Genomic DNA, 26050 nt, shown 5'->3' with positions numbered 1-26050 from the left:
GTGATTAATAAACCATCCAATTTCAAACCCAGTAGTGTGGCTGTCATTCGAGTCTGCTGGCTGTAGACCTGTCTGAAGCAGAGCAAAAGCACCTCAGCTGGGACAGGCTGCCCTATTGCCAAGGCGTGGTACTTGTACTGGTGATGTACCACAGGAACAGCATTTTGCCCCTGGGGATCACAGCACCTTTCCAGGACAGGCAACAGAAAAAACCCACAAAAAAACCCACCAAAAAAAAAAAAAAAGCTACCAAACAAGAAGAGGAATAACTGCATTTCCTTTTATTTCAGTCCATTTTGTCTGTTGAGGGGACACTCTTGCCATGAGGGCATGCACCTCAAGGCAGGATGGCTGGAAAAGCACCCTTTGTTCGGTGCTGACCCATGCAGAGCCTGGCTGCTAGGTAGTAGTAGCAAAACATCTAGTAGGCAGGGTTTTCTCAGAACAGAGGAAAAAAAAAAAACTAGGGTAAATCTATTTCTTCCCCCATTCCAGATGACAACTAATTTATGCCTCTGTAGTGGTCCCCTAAATCTCATCTCAGGTGACTAGTGAGCTAATCACCTTTTATCTCATCATTAGCCAAGGAAGAGAGTAATCCATCCTGTGACCCATCCCTCTAGGCTCTTGTGATCCTTACGTTGTTGGGAAGAGGGTGTAAATCCATTCTCCTAATGGGGAGGATTATAGACTTAGGTGAAACAATTAGAGCTGGTTTGCTATTTGCAGCATGTTTCGTTTACTTCTTCCCAAAAGGCAGGGTGGGAAAGCAAAGCTGCATGTCATTTCAAACAGTCTCTTCACCAGCCTCTCTCCTCTAGCTGGGCTGAAAAGATTTGCCTCCCCCCATCTCCTGCCACTCTTTTCTTTTGGCTGGGTTGTTTTCAGCGTGCTTCTCTTCCCTAAACTGATTAATCACAAAGATTCACTGGCAGCTGTAGGGCCACGCCCAAAGAGGCAGCAAAGCTCCAGGGACTGCTGATACCCCCTTAAAAAGACTACTTGGGAAACCATTAGGTCAAGGACACAAGCCCTCCTGAAGTGTGTTTATCCCTGAAGGTCTGATAATTAGGACAAGGTCTCTAAATCCCGTAACAAGCAGAAGAGATAGGAGCAGTGGTGAATAGCAAAATTAGAGGGTTGGGATCTGCAGGCTTTTAGAAATAGTGTTTCAGTCAGTTGGAGGGAGATGATGGTGTGCTCCACCTTTGTGTTTGGGCATGTGGGTTTAACATCTAGGTCAGAACCTGCAGAACTGTATATTTTTGTGGGAAAAAGAATTAGACGACTTAATTACTTATTTGATCTTATCTTTTAGACTTTCACAACGAAGGACTAGTAAACAAACTGAATTTTGGAGAAGGTAAAACACTGATTTAAAGGGCAATTGCTCTGAATATCCAAATTCCATTTGCAACTGAGAAACTTTATCAAGTAAGAAGGGGAAAATAAGCAGGTCAAAAATAAATTAATAATATGCCCATCTGAGAGGAAATGTACAACACTTATTTGGCTGATTGAAATATATTAGGAAACTTAAGCTTTTGTAAAAAAAAATTTAAACACCTTTATATAGTGTTCAGCTTTAAACACCTACAGATACTTGAACCAGGAGAAGTGAGCTAATCTAATTAGAAGTACCACCAGCTTTTTAATGCTCATGCAAACGTGACTGATGTCTGTCATGAAAGAAAGTCTGTGCACAGGAAACAACTGGTGCTCCTGGATGTATTTGTTGGATATGTGAAAGAGGTACAAATGAATCCAGATATTTAATTTGGAAACAAAGAGGTTAACTAGCTGGACATTGTATCTTAGTAATTTAAATATAACTATGGAGCTGCAATTTTGTCCCCAATTTTTTTTCTTTAATAATCCAGGATATCAAGCCTTGAGGAGATGGTAGAACAAACAGGACAGGACAAAGCAATGCCATAATGAAAAATAGTTTCCTGGAGTTATATAATGGCAACAATTTTAATATTAATTTCAAAGTTGAGCTTGTGATCTTATTGGTGACTCCCATTTAAGATATGAGTGATAAACATAAAATAACGTGTGTTGCTTTGTGCAGTGGACTAAACTCACACAGCTGACTGCGTTCACCAGAATCAAAACATGTACTGACAGGAACTGGTGCGTTCAGAGCTCTCCTTAGGGAAAAGTGGATGAAACCTCCAGAGGTACTGCTGATTTCTGAAGCTATGAAGCAAATGAACAGTTAATAGGTTTTCATTTGCTATGTAAGTGAAATGTAACTGCCGGTGTACAAGTTACAATCACGTTGGCAGGTGTTTAATTGCTTATGCGTATTTGAACCTCAGTTCCTTCATTAGAGAAGTTTTACTTCACCACTGAGACTGCTGAGTAAATAGCAAGTGTCTCCAGAAGCCATCAGAAATTTGAATAGCTGCCAAGAGTAACTCAATAATTTCCAAAAAATAAAGGAGTAAATAAATGTTAGTCTTGACATGAGGCTGCAGGAAGAAGGCAGGCAACAGATACAACTTTACAGGTTAGTTACAAAACTATGTACCATTGTATTCGATTTCGTCCTTTCCTCTCAAATGTACTGTATACAGCATTAAAAGTCTGGCCTTAGGGTCAGAAACTGCTAATGGCTCTATGTGCATTGTCAGCAGGAAAGGGTTCCTGTCTGGCAGAAACTTTGGTGAGCTACTTGGAAATTGCATGAAAATTAAGATCAAAGGCATGCATGAGGATACTTACAGAAGAGTCACTGGTGCCAAAGATGTCTCGCACGTCCCGGACCGTGTGCTTGTTCTTCTTCCTCAGGGTCTGAGTGTAGGTGTTGTACCTCTTCTGTACAGCAGCAGCTTGAGTTCTGGTCAGAGTGGACAGCAGGGCTTGGCCATCCTCCTCTTCAGCTCCTGAGATCAATGTGGATAAACCTACGTCTTGCAGCCATTCTGCCTCCAGTTCCCCTTCTGTGGAGGAAGAAAGTGTGTTAATAAGCCTGGCAAAGAAGGGAGGGGGGGCTGAAGGAAAGGAGTTGGCATGATGGACTGCTACCGCAGCCTTTACCTTGTGAATATTATAACTCCAGCCTTTCTTGGGCCACAAGTGCAAGTTAAGTTAGTTTTGTAAACATACTGTCAACTTTCAGTTTGTCAGTGTCTGCACAAGAGAGGCATATGCAGAGAACAGAAGAGGCAGTTCATCACCATATGCATGTGAAGAAGGCAGCAAAGCAAGCAGCCTGACAAAGCAAGGTCCCTAAAAATTAACCCCTAATTCAAAGGCATAAATCCCCTCAGTTACCATTTATACCACACTCACCATTTGCAGCGTGGTGTACTGGAGAAAGCCATTTGGCTGATGGAAATAAAATTGGTATTCCAATTCAAATAAACAGAAATACTGGAGGTGTATATACAACGGAATAATGTATTTGCACACTAATGATAAAATTTCAGATTCCAGAGGGTTGGCTGGTAGTCATCTGGTGAAGAAGCCGCACTGAGAGAAGGGTGATGTCCACCTAGTCCAACTGCTTGTTTTGAACAAGATGATTAAAAAAACCAGAGCTGCTCACCAAAGAACAAGGGTCAGGAAGGGGTAGGTGTCTAAGAGGTCACGTAGGGAAGGAAGATGCAGAAATACCATCCTTGCATACTAGATATCACCCTAACTTTTAATTCTTAAAGACTCACTAGCACTGTACACCCCAGTGTTTCCTGGTATCTCAGTTAGTGACTGATACCTTCATTAATCTGTTCAATACCTGCTTCCCAACTGGTTCAACATTGCAATTGGTTCCACAGTGAGGTTATTGTGATAAATATTGTAAGATTAATTTGTGGTCTTTTTATATTACTTTATAAGCCTATGTAATAGTAGTTTGAGAATTAGTCCGTGTTTTAGTGTATAACATTCTTAAGCCTAAGGAATGCAGGGTTCCGGGAAGACACTCCTCTGCCGAGAAGCAGAAAATTACCCATCTTCAAAAGAAAGGAGAGTGCCACCCATGGGTGATGGAGCTGAGCACCACCATCATCAGCTGAGCGCTCAGCACCCCATATCCATCACCCCAGTCTCATCAAGGACATACATTATAATATGTGGTTCCACTAAACCCAGACATAAGCTTATGTCTCCCTGGAAAGACTATTCACTGAACTTGCAACCAGAAAAGAAACCAGACGAATATGAATCAAGGACCATATACACGAAGAACCAATGAATTAATTGGTTGCACAAGCCCAAAAACTGTAAAAAACCAGGCCCTGCACACTCCGAATTTGTGAACCAGAGGGGGATTCTATGCCACAGGGGGCAGGATCTGCAGTTCACCCAGTGCTGATTCCCGGGATTGGAACTGTACTTTGGTGGTGGTTTTATTGGGGTTTTTCTATTTATAAATTCTTAATAAATTTTTATTAATATTCTTTTTATGGATTTAACTTATCATTTGTAACAGTTATGCATTGTGAGAAGAATTGTTTTCTATCCTGGCTCTATTGGACATGGTGGAAGCCTCCAGCATCTTTTCACAGAGCCACATCTGCAGTCCCCTCACTACCAAAACCTGTTCATGTGAAGACAATATAGGTTTTCAGCTTGTTACCTGTTACCGGAAATTAATGTGCCCTGTCATTATCTGACAGTGAGAAGGTCCCAATCTACCTTCTCTGAATCATTCAGTAATTTTAAATTTTGCCTCATTGCTTTTTGAATAGTCTTCTTTTTAAAACAGAGTCTTTCAAAATCTCTCTTCATGTAGGAGATTTTGAGGTCCTTCATTTCAGTTTTGTGAGCAATCCTAGCTCAGCAGTAAGCTGCTTGACACAAGACAGTAATTTCATTCCAGCCCTGACTGAAGAAGAGGTGCTACAAATAAACATGTCAAACAGGAAATGGATTAATCTACAGTATGTTCTATAAAACAACTCATCAATGCACTTATTGTTTTTGTCCCAGCGTCAGTCTTAATGGCAGGTTGGTATTTCCACTCTCCCTTTATTGCCTCTTCTTGACATCAGAATGCAGGCTGATTGATGGACACCAGTTTGCTGCACTTTGGCAGTTAGATACACAAAAGAGAAAATTACAGGACTGAGCTGTAGGGACAAGCAAAAGCATCTTATGCATGTGCCATCACTGACTTCATTGTTAACTTCCCGGCCTCTTTACAAAGCACTACAAAAATAGCTGCTTCTAAACCCCCTGCTCTGTGTTAGCCAGGGGTGTGACCAGCCCTGTATGTTGTCTCTGTTCTTATCCTTTCTGTATCCACAGACAGGATGACAGACTGTTCCTTTTCCTTCTCTGTAAGCTTTGAACCAGTGCTTCTTCTGCCATTTTCACTCTTCTAAGGAGGTCTCTTCTCTTTCTTGTGTGCTGCTATTGGAGCCACATCTCTCCATGTTTCAGCTTTTAAATTATATTACTTCTGGCTTTTATCCTGACATACTCTTTCCAAGAACTGAGCTTGTAATCAAACTTGCTATGAAAAATAGCAGGGCAGATATGAAATTCTGCCTGCTTACTAGTCACGCTGTGACTTGTTTTCTCTGGCTTTTCCCTTTTCCTGTTCCAACCACACACAAACAACAGAGTAAGACATAACAGCAATCAGAGGAGTAAAAAGAGAAGAAATTTACGCACTAAAAAATGCTCAAAATTTTATGACACACTGGTATTAAATTAAGGTTAACCCCCTCACCTCCATGTTGTTTTAGAAAGGATTATTTTTATGGCGTTAGCTACTTATGCAGCAGGATCTTGATAATTTGTTGGATTCTGCTGCACCAGAAGACAGATAATTGAGTAGGTAATTCTCTTTTTCTCGTAGAGTTTGCTAGGAAAGAGTTATGTCTTGCTTTGAATCTCAGATATAACCTGAAACAGCCCACAGATATAACCTTAAATAACTCACAGCACTCAAGCCTTGTAACAAAAGCTGTAAAGCAATTCTGCACAGCATGGACATCTTAAATATACCATGACTTTTTCCTCCCCTACATTTTCATCCCTTGTGTCTCTTGTCATGATCTTCTGTTCTTTTTTGACTGTATTTGCTAACATCAACAGAATAAGTGTGCTGTTGTCTGCCCTTTGCACATGATGTCTGGCAAATCACACTGAGGTTTTGACAGTCATGTCTGCCTGGCTTCTATCACCCTTTGGCCCCCTTCTTAAGGATCTTCATCTCCTCCTCTCAAAGACATTTCAAAAGGGTCATGAATATTTGCTTTTATTTTGCCCTGAGGGTTTCCACATTGATTTTCAGTGTTTTGATCATTGGCAAGGAGTATTATCCTATTAGGACGTTAATAGAACTCACTATTATTTCCAAGATTTATAATCCCAGACTGAATATATTCCTGATGTTAATAACTAGGACAAACACTGCCTGATTATGTGTGGGTGTATGCCATACATATATATATATGTTTCAGACAACAATATGAAGGTAAATGAAGTGTGGAGATGTATTGCATTTTGACTTGCAGTCTCATTTTTAATTCAGGGCAGAGAGGAAAAAATCAATGTGATGTAATGAGGTGTACTCAGACAAAGGGTAACACGGAACTGCAGAAGAGTTCGGGCTGCTGAGATGATTTAGTTCAGCAGTGATGAAACTGATGGAAAAGTTTCTGGAAAATAAGCTCCTTTATTGCCTTGTCCTACTAAGTTATCCAGCTTGGCAGCTCACAGATTTGTGTCATTCACCCAACTGTGCAGACAAGCCAGGGACACCTGTTAGTTCATGCTGAAAATTGCATGGAGGAGGCTCACCACCTCTTTATGGAGTCTCAAGCTAAAGAGTATGATCAGACAGGAGTTTTCCCAATAAGGAACAGAGGAATGCAGTTTGGATTTAAGCTGACTGACCATAATCCCCACAGCAGACCAAGATTTCTGGTGAACTCGTCTTCTACCTTTGCTTCCAGGAGAGCCCAGCTGGAAAATAGTGAATAGGCGGTGTTTCCCATGGAAACAGTGCATGGCTGGAGCTAGATACTTCTGCATGGGTTACTTACCATGACTGGTTGTGCATTTGATTGCTTAATAAAGTAATAATTTCCACCATTCTTCCTGGTAGCAGAATTAATGACATCCCATTGCATGCCAAGGTAGGAAAAATACATCGTCACTCATGTTAATAATTGTATGGCAAGAACACACCATCGTTTCAAAATCTCTCCCTACATCAGTAGTTATCAGACCAGTGGCCAGGAGCCACAGAAGGGTTGCGGCAGTTATCAGCAGGTCGCAACCTCAGAAAAAATTTGGTTTAATTGTATAGTGACACCTGGTATTTTGTGTTACACAATATAATGCGTTTGTGACTGGGGTCCTAACTGGAAAAAAAAGAAGAGAACCACTGTTCTAGATGTTATCAAACCATCTAACATAAAGCTGCATTGCAACAAGCTAGCACATATTGCATGTTTTTCCAAGTACAGTACCTAACAAGAGAAATGAAAACATTAGGGTAACACAATGAGTCAGTAATAGCGTCAGGATATGTTGTATAAGTGATGAATGAATTAGGTCAAGCGGGGAGTCTGAATGATGTAGGCGTCCCTACATTAAGACTTCTCTCCAAACTCTCCTTGAATGATATCTTAATTGGGCAATCTCAGAGAAACAGGCAGATAGTAAATTCCTGATAGCAGAAAATGGCATCGAACAAACACTGCTTTAAGACTTTAATAATTTCTGAATCATATCCTATGAAAAGCCAGAAAGTTTAAAATCCCAGCATACTAAATTGCTATTTAAATATTTTGGTTTAGTCTGTTTAATGCTGGAAATTTAGTTTTCATTGAGTGCCTTTCTTTTCTGAATCATACTGTATCTGTCCTCTCAAAGCACAAATAAAATCAGTGCAATGAAACTTACTTCAGAAGTTAATTACTGGCTCCAGTGCATAAACCAGACAATTACTGTTTCTTGCCAGTGATTGACTGTGATGTTCAGAAGTGGAGCTACAATGATCACAGACCCAGACTAGTATTACTGCTCAGACTGAGTGACGCGAGGAAGGAGATCAGGGCATGACTCTTTGGACAGGAGCAAAGCCAGGGTATGAGAAATAAGAGGAGTTCATGTGCTCACCATCAGCGGGTTTGAACTCCAAGAGCATTGCTTCTTCAGATCCATCTTCTCTGCTCTCCTTGATGCTCTCTACTTCACACCAGAAGTCCTCCATGGAAGTGCTGTCCACAGAGGCCTGCGAGTTGGAGCGACTGAAGGCAGGAGGTACTGACTCGTTGGAAAGCATCCTGTTAATTCTTCGGCAACGAGAGAGAGACTTTCTGAAAAGATTAAGTGATACAAATAAAATCATCTTCCTATCATGCTGACTTGTGCCATGTAAATAGAGCAAGCAGTGTTTGTCCTGTGACTGTATCAGGAAGTAGGGAACAGGATTTCAGAAGCCAAGTACACAGTTCTGGTAATTGTCACGGTCTCTGTTGCTCACAACAATCATGGTTGGACATGCATTTAGCATCTAATAATTTATCTCTTCAATGTCCTTCAGTATTTCCCATTCTAAAGGGAACTCAGGAAATGCAATTTCTATTTCTAATACTGGTATCCATCCAAAGAGACACTGGAAAACTATTTTCACTTCTATTTCCTTCATAAGAAGGCAAAAAGAAATGAAAATAGTTTTCTCTTTCTATCTCTTTCTGTTTTGCTTATTGACTGAAATACTTCAGTGAAAATTTCTCTGGGGAAAAATAATGAGACTTGGGAACCCTGAAATATTTTACAAACTCATCTTCACTCCAAAAAAAAATTAAAAACTTGAAAGATTTTTAACTTGGAAGAATTACTTTTTATTTGAGAACCCTTTTAGAAAGATTTGGGTTTTTGTCTTAAGTTAAAATGATTTTTTAAACAAAATTTGACCTTGAATTAAAATAGTATATTCTAGGTTAAACAGAGATTTTGATCACAGGTTAAAAAAAGTTATGATTCACCAAAAATCAAGTTTCAAGTTCAAATTCAATACAGGGACTGAATTAAAACAAAGTTTATTCCTTACACTTTTGTTCTTGTCTTTTCCCCACTGTGAGTACTTGCAGCCAAAAAGAGTTATACAAATTCATTCAAAATCTCATAAAACACCCATCATGAAAATTGCCTGACTTTTCTCTTTTGCATTATTATGGCAGTGATATTGTAAACAGTTTTTTAATGTGTAATTGCAGTAGGTACAGTAATCAGTATTAATAACCACAACAATATTTGTACAAAGGAGTTAGGAGGTAACACAATTTTGGCAGAGGGCTAGACCATAGGAATTAATGGAAAATTCTGACATAAGGTCTTCTGACCTTCACTTATCTGAAATAATACAAAGGCAGTTTCCCTTTCTCTTCCTTTTCTGTATGGCATGATGCTGCCAACATGCCTTTGTTTAAAACCACAGGCATCACTTTTACTCCACTAAAAAAAAGGCATTTCCTTTTCAGTGTTTCCCTCCTTATCAAAGTTTTTCTAATGGATGTATAAACAATGTATTATTTCATAAAGCTGACTGAGTATGCTTCTCCCTCACTGCACTGCTGCCTCTGCTTCATCCTCCCCTGCCAGTGAAGGGCTGGATGCTTCCCTGGGGCTTGCAGAGCCTCCTCACTTTATCTGGGCAGGTCCTTCTGGGCTAGGTCTGAGCCCCAGGCTGGACAGCTGTGATGGAAACAACAGAGCACACCAAATCCAGCTTTGGACATGCTCAGGCTTTATAAAAGGCAAAGCTCAGGCCTTTGCCTCGTTTTGAACACCCACAGGTGTAATACGGATGATTCATCTGCCAATTCAGCCCCTGTGTTCTTGGAAGCAAAGCTGGGAAGCAAAGATTTCTGATGCATGACAACATTGGAGCAGGAGAGAACATGCTATGGGTGGAGGAGACACATTCTCTGGGAAGAGAAGTGCTGTCTTCAGACGTTCTCTCCATTTCTCCCCTCATAAACAGTTTGTTTGCTTTAAAACACAGCTGAAACTGTTATTGTTTTAATTAGAACAAGCTGCAGTCACCAAATGCAAGAGGAATTTGTGACACAAGTGTGGTTAAAATGCTTTTGTTGTGGCTCTCTCTGGGGAGATGTGCATTTCAGTTGGCCTTTGTTCCCAAAGCCTCAAATGGCTGGGGTGCCTGATAAATTATAATCACTGGAATTATGCATCTGGACATGCCGGCCTCTGGGGTTTTTGTATGGATTTCCCTTTCTTTTATGGATTCACCTATGTCTCTTCCTCATATTAGCAAGTAAGAAAAATGCAAGGATCACTGGACTTAAATATGATGAGTTAATACTCTACCAAGCATCCCTGAGCAGAGGTTTTAACCAGCAGAAGCAGAACTTCTGAGAAGAAGCCAGAAAACCCCATCTCTTCAGCTGGGAGCCAGGTGGGATGGGGCAAACAGCACCCACCAACCGCTTGTTGCTGTGAAAACCTGCACTCTTTGGTTTAAAAGGCGACAGTGAACACAAATAAGGAAACAGGTTGGTACTCTAACGGTGTTTGCGTCCCCGTCCACTGGACATTGTGAAAGCAGAGGAGATGCCAAGGGCTGGTGTCTGTCCTCCTGCCACAACTTGTCCCTCACCAGCCTCCTCTCCAGCTTGGGCCTGAGACCCTGACACTGCTGCTCACTGAGAAATTCACGTCCCTGCTTAATATCTGTGGAAACTAAGTCCCTACACATGCTATATAGCACAGCCCAGGGCTTCTGAGGCAGGAATTGCAGGAAGAAATGCTCTCATCATTCTGGAACCAAACACAAGCTGAGATGAGAAGAGGGCATCCCTGCTAGTATCACTGGCTCCCATCACTTAGTCATGGTCAGGGAATTTAAACATTTCCTGCCCTCCCAGTGTGAATCTTGACTGTGACCTTTGTGCTTTTTAGGCGCCCAACCACACTGATCCTTGGGCTTCGACTCCATCAGCACTTCAGCTGGCTCTGACCAAGGCTTTTTTTTTCACCATATTAGGAAGAAATAGCCTTGGTGAGTTGCTGCTTTTCTCCCCACAGTGAGTGTGCTTATTTTGTAATATTACCATACCAAAAAGATAAATGCAAAATAGACCATGTAGAACAGCAACAACTGCTGTGGCAACCAGCTTTGCCAAATACATCTGCGTAATTCATGTGCATTTACAACAATACTACAAGTACAGAGCTTATTTGGAAAATCAGCTGAACAAAGTCTCCTGAGAAATTCATACTTGAGGCTTCTTATCTCAACCCGGATTAAATCAAGCTGTGAAAAATTCCTGTAACAGGAAAGGTTAGGCAGAGGTGCTTCACCCTTATTGGTAAACATCTGAAGCTTGCTTCCACGTGGTCTGGTACAAACCTTCTCCTATTATTCTGAGTCTGCCTATTAAAAGCTCATGTGTTTGAAAGACTTCCAGCTGCTGTTTTGACCCATATACCTGTGACTTTTGTCCTGGAGGAAGTGGTCTTGCCTTTATGTGATAATGGCAGTTGTCTCCAATTTCCTCCAGCCAAAGCTGCCCAAAACAGTTTCAGGGAAAAAAATCCTACTGAGGAAGCAAAGCATATTCTTCACTGCTTTTAATTAATTCTTGAAGGACACTGTAAGAGCACTGACTCAGCAATCTGCCTGCCTGTCTCAGAAAGAGCTAAAGAAGCCCAGGTTGCCTGTTACCTAGGAACTCTTGCAGCAGAAAACCTCTGTTCCTGACACCTTCATCACCTTCAAGCAGTCTCTGTTTTTGGTCTTTCTTTTCTCAGAGTCTAAAGAGAAGTTTAGAACAATAAAAAGTTTTCACTAAGCTGATTTTCCTGTTCCTACAGAAAAGTGGTAAACCAGTCCTGTTAAGTAAGAAGTGATCACAAAGCTCATGCTAGGTTTCTTTTGTTCCCTCACACACACGGGTAGTAGTGAGCTAATCTAAAATGCTGATTAAATTAAACACAGGAGGGATCTCAAATCCTAGCCTCCCCGATGAAAAAAGTTGGGAGAGGAGTATGAACCTAAAAGCACTGAGCAAAAATTATAGCAACTCCACTGGATGAGCTGAAATATTTTTCAGTATGGAATAAAACAAAAAAAGAAAAGCCACATAAAATACTGAGAAAGCAAAGAAAAAGAAGGGAAAAGTGTATAGAACTAGTGTTATCAAAGAACTTGTCTATTACTGAATAGTCACAGAAGAAAGAGTTAAAGAGTGCCAGGAAGGAGAAATATGATATCATTTAGAAAGCTTTCTGTGGAAAGATTATTGCAGGGATGGAGGGTATTTCCATGGGGCACTGAAAAGCTGATTCAACTGTGTGTGACTCTGGTTTTGGCCTGGTGTATGTTTATAATGATGATGAAATGCAACAGCTAAACAGGCCTCCTGATCCTGTATTTTATCTTCCATATGTACTGCAATAGTGTGCTGTTCAGGATCTGATACCACCTATCAATTTCAGGACAGCCAAGCCAGATCCAATAATCTATTCTTACTCTAACTGCAAAGTAAAGATTTGTAAAACCACTCAAAGAGCTGGCTCAGTGACACTTAATGATTGTTTGCACGTTCAGTAATGATAAAGCCAGGCTTGTATTTTGAGTTTAATTAAGTAAATGGTGGTAAAGAATCCATAAAACAAACAGGGGCAATAAAGCCATTGTGTAGTTAAAAACAGCAATTGATTGCTGTTTACACAGTGGGAAAGGACATCTTATTCTTGCGGGCTGTTATCCTTCCTGTCATTTGGTGGGTCCTGAACCTGCTTCACCACAATTAGTCACATTTATGAGAATGAGAAAGGTGAAGGAAGCAAATTCTCCTGGTCATTGTAGGACAAAGATCCACCTTTTCACACTGCAATCATTTTATCAGTATAATCACTTGTTCAGCTTTTCCCAAATGTAAAAAAGGGGATGGTAGCTTGCATTGACAGGGAAACATTTATTCCTCTTTATTAAGAACTGTTCTGAATTGTTAGTAGTCATGTTCCATTATATCTCTTTCTTCTAAATAACATGCATACAAATTCCAGGCAAAGGAAGAGACCAGCAATGGTAAATACTATTTTTGTGCAATGTTCACTCTTGACCCAAATCCCTCATCTTCTGGTTCCTTCCTGGTGACCTTGTTCCCGCACTGTTTGTGGTATGCTTATTTCCCTCTCCCCATGCTTCATGGCTTCTGATCACAGAGAAGGGTATATATCAGACAATATCGCCCCAACTCCATCTACACACTTCTGTTTCTGATTATCTTGCAGATGTTAGGAAAGTTGTAGGCAGTGGATGCTAAAGCTTCCTTGTGCTCTCTCTAGTATCTGGTATAGCAAATATTTAAACTATCATGCTCACTCTTGCTGTCACGCTGCCTCACTGTAAAAGAGTATTTGAGTGAGAGGCAGAGGAAGGTTTCATTTCATTATTAATTTTCTCATCCTGTGGCCCAGCAGAACTGCAAAAACATGTGAATCTCATTGCTCTTTGTTAACAAAGATGGGTTTGAAAATAAGCTATCACCTTACTGTATCGGTTAGATTTCAAAGCACAGGAATTCTCTGTTTTGCCTGTCTTTGTATTCTACAAAAGATTCTTTAAAATATATTTCTGTCAACTTTAATTTTGCTCCAGGACTCTGCACCTGGAGTGGGTCAACCCTGGATATATGCACAGATTGAGGAAAAAAAATACTGGAGAGTAGCACCACAAAAAAGTGTCCTGGGGGTCCTAATTATGGCAAGTTGAATCTGAGTCAGCAGTGCTCTGCCAGCCAGGAGGGGCAGCTGTGTCCTGGGGGGCATCAGGCACAGCATTGCCAGCCAGGCGAGGGAAGGGATTGTCCTGCTCTGCTCTGCACTGGGGCGGCCTCACCATGAGTTTGGGGACAGTTTTGGGAGCCACAATATAAGAAAGATATAAAGCTATCAGAGATCATACAAAGAAGGTCTACAAAGATGGTGAACAGTCTGCTGGGAAAGCTGTATGAGAAGTGACTGAGATCACTTGGTTTTTTCAGCCTGGAAAAGAGGAGACTGAAGGGATACTTCACAGAAGTCCACAGTTCCATCATGAGGGGAAGAGGAGGGGCAGGCACTGATCTCGTCTTTCTGGTGACCAGCAATGAAGCATGAGGAAATGGCATGAAGCTGTGTTAAGTGAGGTTTGAGTTGGATACTAGGTAAAGATTTTTTCACTCAGAGGGTGGTTGGGCAATGGAACAGGCTCCTCAGGGAAGTGGTCACAGCACCAGCCTGACAGAGTTCAGGAAGAGTTTGGACAATGCCCTCAGGCACCAGGTGTGACCCTTGGGGCTGTCATGCCCCCATGTAGGGCCAGGAGCTGGACTTTGATGATCCTTGTGGTTCCTTCCAAATCAGGATGTTCTATGCTTCTATGATTTTTTGGACCAAAAGGGATTGTCTAATGAATCTTAAGACATAAAGATTTAAAAGAGAGAGGATTTGTAGTATTTACAGGAATTTATTTAATTATATATTGTCTGCATTTCATCAAGCTGGTAACAGAAGTTAGGGGATCGAGTTGCAGAATTTGCATGCCCGTGTTACCTGCCAACACTTAAAAACGCGTTTCACCTTGGGTTCTTCAGCTGTCTCTTACGCAACGTCTTTTTAAGTGGCAGGGAAGTTCCCTGCTGTAACAAAGGCCACATTGTGGCCACTCTTCAGCCGAGCATGGAGATTGCAGAAGAATCTCTCTCTGTTTGTGGGTTTCAGTGCGAGGGCTCTCACAATCAAACCCTTTGAGTTAGGGGAGTTCAGGGAATATACTCTCTAGGTATTGCCTGCTGGCAACAGTGACCTTTGGGGACATAACCCAGACCTCTCCTCCACACTGGCAATCACATCACTTCAGCCTTGGCCCGATGCAACAGAGACAGTGCACTACATGGCTGCAATGTGTCTGTCAAAATCTGAAAGGGACTCTATTTCATCTTTCTCCTAACAAAGCTATTGCTAAAGGGCAGAAGGGGTTCCCAAATGATTAACGCTAACAAGAGTATGTTCTGTTAACCATTTTTTTTTCAAATTAATTGGAAAGAATTCTTTTCATATGCATTAAGAGGAAGTAGTATAAGCCAGTTATCAATGCTGATGACTTAAGAACATGAACAGATCATGCCAGAATATGTTACATACAATTTTCAGTGGTATGGGCAAGATAAGAAACATCTGGGCATGACCTACAGGAGGCAAAAGCTGGACATGAGCAGCTGGTTCAAACATCTTAAACATTTCCCACACATATTTATTGTTAGAGGTGACAAATTCTTTTGTTGTGTTGATGCTCACCTAAGACTTATTTCTTTTATATGAAAAACAAATCCACATATCCAGGGTAGGACAAAGTTTTCCAGGAGGAAACATAGGCCTGTGGGCCACGTACTCAGGGCTTAGAAAATCGTATACTTCCAGAAAATGGTTGCTCTATTGTGCCTTTACAGTACAAATGCCTTGTGTCTGAGCACTGAACCCACTGTATGTCACATTTTATCAGTTAGAGCTGATGAAAGTCTCCAGGAGCACCAGGCTCACTGCACATGCACTGTACAATTTATCCACTTCTGTTGAGTAGGTGCCTTCATAAATTCCATCTGGCACTCACCCACAGAGATCCTAGTTAGCTGAGCACCCTGAAATCCAAGGCAAACCCTTAAGACTGCACCTGGACTGAACCTGAAAATATGTTGTGTGGCAGCTCTGGGTTTACTACTGTAACATTACCAGTCCTTGGCATGAATTGCTCAGTGAAGGCACACAAATAACATGAGGCAGAAGTGTTTTGTTCTGCACTTTAGGGGAAGCAGTGTCTTAGTTAAAGTGGCAAGCAAAGATGGTGAAGAGTCACATGAAGGAAAAGGAGAGCAGGAAGCACAGATATATCAGATTCTGGCTAAACACTGGTACTGCACCAAATGTGATGCTGCTCACTGCATGCACTTAGTCCCTCCTCAGAGAGCTATCTGTAGCTGTGAGGAAGACCTCACAAACGACAGTGCAAAATCTGTCGTGCTCCTCTGCTTCCTACTGCTCTGGTAGTGTCACTTCTAAGGTAACCAACAGCCCTGTAAACACTCTCTGGGCACAGCATAGTCTCACGTCAGCTAGCGTACATCAGTACTGTGCATTCTTGTGCGTGCAACTACAAATACCAAGGAGTTAGAAGGAGGAGGAAAGTAATGTGCAGGCTGAACTAGAATATTTTTTCACAATAAAATTGATAAGCCTCTGCCAGCAACTCACATTTAGCCAGGTTCATTATTTATAACACAGTAGGATACAGTTAAAACTGCAGGAAATGCACAGATTCAAGAGCTCCAATAGGGCTCAAATCATTCACCAGGCAAAGAAGCAAACTGAGTAAAATCCATGTGAGATGTAAACTTGATAATGTTACAAGAGTTTTGGCTCTAGAACCAAAAATTAGAATTTTTAAAGAAAAATAGATATTAAAATACTCAGCAGACACAATGAAGCATGGAAACATAAGGGGTCAAACTTTCTACAGCTTTCAATACATCTTATAATATTGCCTGCATTTATGATGAAAATGTGGAAGAATATACATTTTTATATCATTTTAGAGGAGCTATCCTTTCATGCAATATCCTTATTGTCATTAAGAAACTCACAGGACCTGAATATTGAATACTGAATACTAAATATTTCAGTATTTCTGAAATACTTCAAGAGACAGTCAGTCATTTTGGTTGACTTAAGGTAATAGCATAAGGAACTGGACTGTACTGTCTCTTGGAAGGTATCTAATGAAACTGCATACATTGCAAATGTAAGCACTTTAAGATCCTGATACAAGCAATGAAGGGAGGTAGATACATCTAGAAGGTGAACATGTACACTAAACAGGAGCTTAAAGTTATGCAATGTGTGTTTGAAGTTTTCTTTGTGCATAGTTTTAAGTGAAGTCCAGCTGTTACTTTCTTCCTTCCTATAATTAATGAATGCTTTTAAGTAAATGTCACCACTTCATCCATTACACTTTTTTCAAAGACTTCAGGACCTATGCAAACAAGCATTACTTGAGTTATTGGTTTTTCCTTTAGATGTTTTTAAAGTATATTGAAGGCCATGGCTGAGCTACAAAATATGAATAAGTAAACTCTAATGTATTCCTTTACATTTTCGTCATGTACGGTATTCATGACAAAATGTTCTGAACATTAGACTTAATAGTATTAGGGACTGGACTGAAGTAATGTAAAGCAACACACTGAACTTTTAAAGCAAAGCAAAACACTACCTTTAAAGTTATTTTATTGAAAAAAATGCAAATTCACTGAAGATACTCTTGAATCTTTTGACAGAGTGATGAACAACTTCACATTGTCATGAAAATCCTGGATCAGATTCTAAGATTGCAGTCTGGCCTCATTTATCCCATATGTTTAAATTCAGAACATCCTTCTTTATGGTACTGCTAATGTTGAAGTTATTACAAATCACAAAATCTTCATGAACAAATGTACACAATTTAAATTTTTCTCGGCGGTTCTGGGTTGGCTGTCTGGCAATTCCGGACTCTCAGCTCGTATTTTCTGTGCTGTATTGTACTTTGTGCTATACTGAATCAGTCAGAAGGAATGAAAAAATTGCTGGAAATTTCTGTAGCCAAATAAAAAACAAGATGTGAGCTTAATTCTATTTTTTGCCACTCAAGTACATTGGTAAAGATTCTATGAGTTACTTTGGAAAGTGTTCCACACTTGCTGAATAGTTTGTTTTTTAGTTAATGAGACGGCTTAAAAAGCAGTGTCGATAAAGAATGTGCAATTAATGAAGAAATGTAGATGGATCTTGAAGAATATCTCAGAGCACTGGGTTGCTATTTTTACCTGAAGAAAAATGGTTATACATCAGCTGGAAACTGATGAAAATTACATCAGCATGGAAACTCTTGCCAATGTCCTGAACAGTCTGTGACTTTATTGTCAATGACCTGAGGCAACGTGAGGCCTCATCTCTAATTCTGTCCCCCTTTCTGTCCCTCTGTCTGCAGATGTCCCTGAACCCTGCTTCCTCCCTTTCCATTTTCCAGAAATCAGGTGCTGCTGGGCTGGGTGAGAAGCTCTGTAGGACTCTAGCAAGCAGAGAAGTTGAGAAGGGCTCTCTGTGCAAGGGGGAGGTGACACCAATGCCAAAACACACAGGGCATGGGATGGGCATTGCAGCTGGTGGATGTACTCCCACATTTCTCCAACAGCATTTGACTATCATATTTCCTTATCAGCAGAAGTCACACACCAGCCTCTCCTTCCACTCAGTTCCAAATATTTGTAAAAAGCTCAGTCAAAGCAACTAGGTCACTTTACATTCTATAAAAATTAATGACAAAAAATACCAAACAGCCAGGCAATATTAACAGAAGTAAATCCTCTTGGCTCTGCTGAACCAATAGATGTTTCTGTAATGTGGTGCACATTTCACCTTCAAGCTTTAAGAAGAAAATGGAATCAGAATAGGCTTTTGATTTACATTTTTGTGAGGAACACTGAAGGTTGTATTTGTTGCTAATTCACTCATCTTCTTTTGTTTAAAATTTTAGGCTGTTTAAAATTAAATTTAGGCACTTTAAAATTAAAATTAAATTTCAGTATATTATTTGATAATCTGTTCTATTCAGGGCATCAGTAATCATGCATACATAACTGCGTAAACATAAAGCTGATTTTAAATCAAAAGCTGGTAGAAGACTCCTATTGGAGATTGGTCTAGAGAGTTTTCATTTAAAATGAAGTACAAAACTGTGCTGGCAAGAACCTCTTGAGTTGCCAGATGCATCTAGTAGCATTGCCAGTACTATGAAAGGTATATGACATCATAAGAAATGACAGAAAAGAGCTGAAAATGAGCGGAGGCTAAAATTTCACGGAGACAAACACAACAGACAGGGAACACCAAATAGGTCCTCAGAGGCCTCTAAAGAGCAGAAATTCCCAATTTAAGAGGAAACAATGGACCACAACCCCAAATTTAGTTCTTTATATTCTCAGCTCTTCAGTAGAGGAATGAAGAAGTCAACAGAAAAAAACCAATGCATTTTCTTATACTCTGGCTATACAGTTCCAATCAGTGGAGTATAAAAGGATTTCTGTGATCTTAAAGTGATTACTAGGCTTATGGTAAAGAGATAGAACATCTTAGAGCTGTCAAGGCAACACCCTAGATCTTAAGTGGTAGTTTTCTAATTGTGTCCAAATGTTTATACTACATGCCTGTAAAAACCATGACTTTTCTATGTAAGCAGTCAAATGAATCAGTGGTGCTTCCAAACCACTAGGACTCCACTGAGAGCTGGAAATGTTAGACTAAGACACACTTCTTTACAATACCCATAAAAAGGCAAATATCAGAACAAGAAAAATCACCTTTGAAATGGGAAAACTAATACATGATGCACAGCAGCCTTCTAGTTTCCTTCAACTACCATTTTGTTCTCCTGCTTATATGATTTTTGAGGTTTGTCTCAAATATTTCAGCCATGAGGACTCTAAGGAAAGCTATACCAGGTTTTTCAAAGATAGGTTTTCAAATATACTGCAGCTCCTGAAGCACTTAGAGCTACAGAGGCTATTAATATTTACAAAATATGGTGCCTCTGTCTTTAGTACCTCAGTGGTGTGTAATTCTGAACCCAACAAGCAGCCCTGTTGAAGTCAGTCAAACGACTCCTCTGTGTAGGTTTTGACTTTCTTAACTTTTTTCAGTATTGATGCTGGGGGTGTAAGAGGTAGGTCTTGGAAATCTCTCAGAAGACAAAGCTCTTGTTGAGAGGAAGACTTCAAGATTCAGAAGATATAGAGGCAAGGTTGAAGCATCTTAACATAGGCACAAAATGCCCATTCACGTTCTCCTGGGAAGTAGAAACCTTAGATGGCCCAGAACTGCACTAGAAATTTCCTCAGCACCTTTAGTAGACATCACGTATTACAAGAAGGGAATACTCTTGGTTATTTTGACATTTACTGTTTTGTACTGGCTTTTTGTAAGCACTTTGGGGTTTGCACCAACTTGTGCTGGGACAATGGAAAGAGGACTTTAGAGAATTGCCTCTTAAAGCTGTGCTGAGTGAGTCTGCCAGTCATAGCCCAGAGTCTGAACCCAGATATCAATTGTCATGCAGTAGATAACAGCAGAATTTGGTAATTATCAAAACACCTCAACCACTCCCTGTAACACTTCATTAATTATATAGGCAAGAGCTAATTCATCATATCACAACTCCAAAGACATCAAATAAAAAATACGGAGGCAGGTGAAATGAGATCTCCAAAATAACACAGATGTTTTGATTCAGAAGAGTGTCAAAAATACAAGCACTAGTTTATAACTTCAAGCTATGGTATACTGTAAGTAAAAGGACTGCCTCTGTAAGTCCTACAGAGCTTTGCAGTCCTGTACATATTCTTGGCTAGATATCCACTAAAAAATAATTAATATTGCTATGCAAACATAGTAAATCATGTCTGGAAGCTCACATACTCATGTCAAAGAAGTACGACTAAGCTGTTGCTGTGCCCTCTGTCATTGTGGGTTCATGCTCCTCTTCCCACACCTGCCCAGATAAGAGAGCCATGATCCATGATAGGAGGTGAAGATTCACCGGGCATTCATCCATCTTTTAATGACTGTGTTAGATCTTCCACTGTGCAGGCACTTTATGAATGTTGTGAAACTGTAATGCTATCCTTCCCATAAGGACACCAAATTACTTATCCATGCTTTTGATATAATGCATCTTGGCTGAACTGCTACAGCTCTCTCTCTCTCTCTGGACGATTTCCAGTCATGGGCTATATTTACGTCAGTTACAATTGATTCAAAATGCTTCCACAGGATCTTGAAGAGACTAACACATCTTTGTGAGTTTAATCCAAACCAGATGACATACGGCTTTCCATTTAAACAGGGAATAATCGTGTTCGTACCCCTAGTTCTTTAGTTTGAGTCAGTAGCCCGGGTTGATATTCAGCCTCTGCTTGGACCAGAACATTTTTTGGACTTTCATGTAACTGCAGATTATGCTTCCAAAAAGGAACTATGGCAGGCAGTAACCTAACTCCTATTTTCAGGAAAGACTGAAGGATTCCAGAGTACAAACCCTATGGACTTACAGGAAAGTAAATGCTCCTGTTCTCAAAGTCAGTTTTGACTTAGACCTTTAAGTCACAGAAGAACTTTTGAAAATTTGCCTTCAACTCAACTGTATACTATTAAACTCTTTGTCCTTGGAGTTTTTTGTTTTTTTTTTTTTTTTTTTTTTTTTTTTTTTTTTTTTTTTTTGTTTTTTTTTTTTTTTTTTTTTTTTTTCTGTGGGCACTAATCTTGCCCAGATTTCTGGGACTTTGACCACCTGAATTCAAGCCTTATCTTTTAAATTTAGCTTTGATTAACATAGCTGTTATTTATTCTTTTGCTTGGCAGGAGTTTCTGCAAGACTGCCATAAAATCACCCTGTTTGTATTGTATTCTACTGTTAATCTCCTTTTCCTTTCTAACATACATTCACAGTATCCTAAGGGGAAGATTACTATACATTTATATGAATTTGTACTCACATATGAATAGATGTATGAATACACAATAAAAATGGCAACAAAGGGAGGGAACATTTTAGTAATCTCCTAAAAGTGATTGTGAAAAAGTGTAGATAACATATAAAATGGAATGTTTCATACAACACAAAGCAGGGGATCAACATTAATCAGTTGTTTAATGAAAGCATAATTCAAAATAAGAAATGGAACAGATTTTCTTCAAAGAAGTTGAAATCATTAGGGTGGGAGAAAGATCTGTCAAATTAGGAGACTGCTGTGTCATTATGATAACTTACACACTGCTCGCCACCCAAGGTTTTCCAAAATAACGCATTTGAAGAGACTTTCTAGTAAGAAGTAATTAAAAGAGTTGAAAGAAAATACAATATTTCGTAGAGTTGCTAGGTTAATTTTCATCAGAATTTGATCACCATCTTAAAACCTCAACAGTGGAGAATTTGTAGCTGTCTAGAAACATCTACATTTCTGTGCTTCACAAAGACTTTCTGAATTAGGAATCACTTTGCAATCTTCCTGTAAAGTCCAGCCTTAAAAAGCCCTAACATCTAAGAGTGATCTATCTGCCTTTTCATGGCATATACAAGACCACCTTCACTGGGAACAAACAGGAGAAAACCCAGTGATGGGAAATCTTTCAGATTTCTTCCACTCATATGAAAAATGGGTCACAAAATCAGAAAAAAGAACTTGGACAATCATTTATGTCAGTAAACTCCATCTCCCATCCTGACAGAACACTGCTGGGACTTATAATGACACTGTATTAACAATGTATTAACTGAAGAAACTCTATTTCTGCTGGGAGTATAATTCTCCAGTAGAAATTTCTCAATAATCCTGCTGATTTGACTAACTTTTCCAAAAAAAATCAATCAAGGATATAGGGAGCAGAAGTCAAATCTCCAGAGATATTAGCTGCCTGGACTTCCTTTCTGTAAGACTTCATATTTGACAAGGGAAGAAGAAAATAGTTCCTCTTTCATCCTGATCAAAGTCAATTAAAATCAATTATGTACTCATCATCTTGACCATGGTCATCCTTTTCTGCTGTTCTACAGCAGATGATGCCATTTCAGACTTCCCTTTGACCCCCAGTATAGGCCTCATGCTGCCCCTATGGAGGGGGGTAGGGTAAGAAATCCTTGAAGAATTTTCCCCAAGGCAAGGAGTACTATTTCTGCTGATGGTCATGACCCTAGCTCATTATATTTTGCCTCAGGGGGACTTGAGAACCAGAAAGGTTGCACTGGCCATTTCAGTGAGAGAGCTGCCACAGAGCAAGAACAGCTAAAAGAAACTCCTCAGGCACTCCTGATGTTTACTCTGGAGGTGCGGAGCTGTAAGCAACATGCCAGCCAGCCAGTAGGAGAGAAATCCCCTGGAATCCTTGTGCAACAGAGGAGAGAACTTGTTTGTGAGTGCTGGGTTGTCAGTCTATTGTTTCCATTTATTTAGACTACATAAACAAGCTTCCAGCTTCCTTAAAACTATGTGGACAAGTCCTAGTTGCCAAGTCCCTTGAATTTCTCCAGTTTTCATTACTAGGTAAACAGTTTTAGCTGCTCTTCCCCACCAGTCTCCTGCCACACTGGATTTTTACCTGGTTATCAGTTGGAAGCCCTTTCAAGCTGAAAGTAGCCATTAGGAAGAGACTGCACTATCTGCAAATCCTTGTCTGCCAAGCGTACAGGACCAAGCCAGATGTGAGCACAATTTGAAAAATGAGGATTAGGATAATATATTTGTGAATGTAGAAGCCTTTTAGCTCCTTTACCAGTGTAATCTCTATGAATGCATCACTTAAATTGTCAGACCTGGCTTTCCTCCCACGGAACAAGCAAGTTTCTTCTTTCCTTATAGCTAGGTTTCCATAAAGCTCTTCTTGTCCAAGTTAGAGTCTAGCCATGACACTGAGCTGAAATCCATGTAATTGCCATAAACATCCATATGACATCAGAAGGCAAAAGTTGAAAAAGGCAAATGTCTGACCTCAAATCAAATGAGAGAAAAACCAGGAAAAATAGTGAACAATCCAATTTGAAGTGAAGGTTCTTTTCTCTCTGGAATATTATTCCAGAGGAACACGTTTTATTACAGAGCAAAATAAAATATTATAACAGAGTATAACTTTCTGGATGTACACCTTATTAATAAAACCTTGAAAAGGCTAATATGAATAGATTTTTGAGGCATATTTTCATACAGTTTGAGTCAATCAAACCATGCATATGCCCCTTCTGAATTTGCTTACACTTGCACTGTGTCCAGTTATTTTTCTACAGTGGAGCATTATTTTTTTTTTTGTCCCCCCTTTCCCGCCTGGTAAAGCTGGAAAACTCCACTGGTGATAATTCTGACAGCTCACTCCCCCTCCTGTTGCTCCTTGTTTAAGAAAGCAAGAGGGAGGGAACAGGGTCTGAAAGGCTGAGAAATTACTGATTTAGTAAATCCTACAAAGTCTTACCTCAGAGCAGAATAGAGCCTTGGTGTTATCCTTAAAGGAGCAGAGCAGAGTCTTTCTTAAACCCAACTTCTTCATGCTCCTAGTGGCAATGAGTCTCTCCTCAGCCTATAATCACCAAGTTGCATATTCTGGGAGCTCTCTGACAGCCTGTGACAGGATATTATTGCCTCTAGTCACACAAGAGCTGCGGGAACAAAGAGTGGTGGAGCTTCTGGCCCTTCTGGGAAATGGACTGACACTGCTCCATCACTATTTAAAGAGCAGATGCCTTCAGGATAAATCCTCTTAGTATGTTTTCCTGTTTGTGTCAGAACTTAAACCTTTTATCCGTTTCCTAAGAGGAGAAATAAAAAAGTAATCAGCACTAAGCTGCTCTGTAATTCAGGAGAGTCCCTGTGGAGCGGCTCAGAAAAATACAGAGCCAGCCTATGTGTTTTCTTCTAAAGGGAAATGAGACACTGTCATTAGCATAACGCAGAAGCTCATAAATGGCCAGATGCAAATTAATGAGGAGCTCTTTCTGCATGGAGATGGCTGCTCCAACCAGAGGAGAAGCATAGTGTGCAAAGCCAGAGAGGAAGGAGAAGGGAGCCAGAATATAGCTGTTAAGAAATCAAATATTTATGGGGAAGCCTTTCTTGCTTTTCTTACAGTGGGATGATCAGTGGGGGGCCTAGATGAATACTGAAAAAAGCATTCACCAGGTTTATATGAATAGTGGCCCAGAAATGGGTTGTGGCCACATGATCAGTAAGGGCTTGAGATTCAGATGGTTTTGAGCTGCAGCTGGGGAATGAGGAAATACAGCGTGCAAAATGCTCCCTGCCACAGGCAGTTAATGCTGTCAAAGGAGCCCTAAGAAATAACTCTTGAGCATGGAAAATATATGAGTTGGTCAAATTTTACTCCCTCCACCAAACCTTTGTTTATGCACTGAAATGCTTTAATGGGTCTGTCAAATTTACAGCATTCCTGTCATCATTCCTCCAGCCTGAAGTACAGGAGGAAAAGCTAACTTTCTGGTTATAAGCTTTTTGATATCCTACACTTCCTCCAAAAACGTGGCTAAAACCCTACAGCAGAATAAAGGAAAAAGCCTGTTATTTAATCAGAGGAAAAGAAAAAAAAAAAAAAAGACTGAAACAAAGGAGAGAAAAGGGAAAGGACTTCCTGAATCAGACACAGATTTCCTAAGGGGCAGAAAAGAGCAAAACCAGAAGTGATTTGGTTTTACAGTTCATCTTGAAGTTAAATTTGCTCTGTGTTTTAAAGTGGACTTAATGTCACCTTTCTTTCTTCTGGGAAACTTTTAAGATTGCATAAATCCTTGAAAATTTTGAAAACTAATGATTTACCATTATCCGCAGGTCTGTTTAGGGACTATTAGGTCATGCTTTAAAGGACAAACTGCAAGGAAGAGGAAACATGGCTCAGGAATTTGGTGTTATATTGTAGGGCTGTTCATGCTACAAATCCAGCTGACGGTGGTGGTGGTGACCAGACACTGTTTGGAAGCTCCAACTGCTTTGCCTGGAATTATAAAATGATGCTAGTTCATATCATCCCAACTAAATACCTCTACAGTGTTACTGTCTACAGGCATTCTACAGTCATTCTAGGCTGAATAGTCCTGAGACTGCTCTCTCTGCTTCCTTCAAGGATGTAGTCTCCCTATTCTCAGTGAAGTGATGTACTGTCCCCACTATGACACCATTACTTGTGTCATATAAATATAGCTTTAGGATTGCCTTTTCCCAAGGTTGCTCTTTGATGAAGTTTATACAGTCAGTGACTTAGGTTTTCCTAGAAACTATGGTGACGTTTGGTCACATTTTGCAAATATGAAATTTCCAACCCCTGTTCCTTGTAGCTAGCTGCCTGTGGGGTAGAGAAAAATGTTTTTGGGAGGAAACGAAGGTCAGCTTAAATGCAGCAATTTACAAGGAGTGTGTCTCCCCTCTGGCTGCTGTTGACAATTAAAAAACTCCCCATGCTTCAAGAAGTGCTGCATCCTCTCATT

At 40.1% G+C, this 26050-nt stretch overlaps 1 protein-coding gene across 1 annotated transcript in view; it reads right to left on the bottom strand.

The window, feature by feature from the left end:
* The window catches only part of ARHGAP28 (Rho GTPase activating protein 28), a 73950-nt gene that overhangs the window by 24290 nt on the left and 23610 nt on the right, over positions 1–26050 (bottom strand). Inside the window, exons 2-3 of the mRNA XM_066183171.1 lie at positions 8089–8288; positions 2731–2948 (exon numbers count right to left, since the gene is read on the bottom strand). Coding sequence (XP_066039268.1) covers positions 2731–2948; positions 8089–8288 — 418 coding nt within the window. The remainder of the gene's footprint in view (positions 1–2730; positions 2949–8088; positions 8289–26050) is intronic.

The sequence above is a fragment of the Chamaea fasciata genome, unplaced genomic scaffold, assembly GCF_029207755.1.
Source record: "Chamaea fasciata isolate MVZ Bird 193981 ecotype frontalis unplaced genomic scaffold, bChaFas1.0.hap1 SCAF_1, whole genome shotgun sequence".
Lineage (NCBI taxonomy): Eukaryota > Metazoa > Chordata > Aves > Passeriformes > Sylviidae > Chamaea > Chamaea fasciata.
This window is presented reverse-complemented; position numbering and strand designations above follow the sequence as displayed.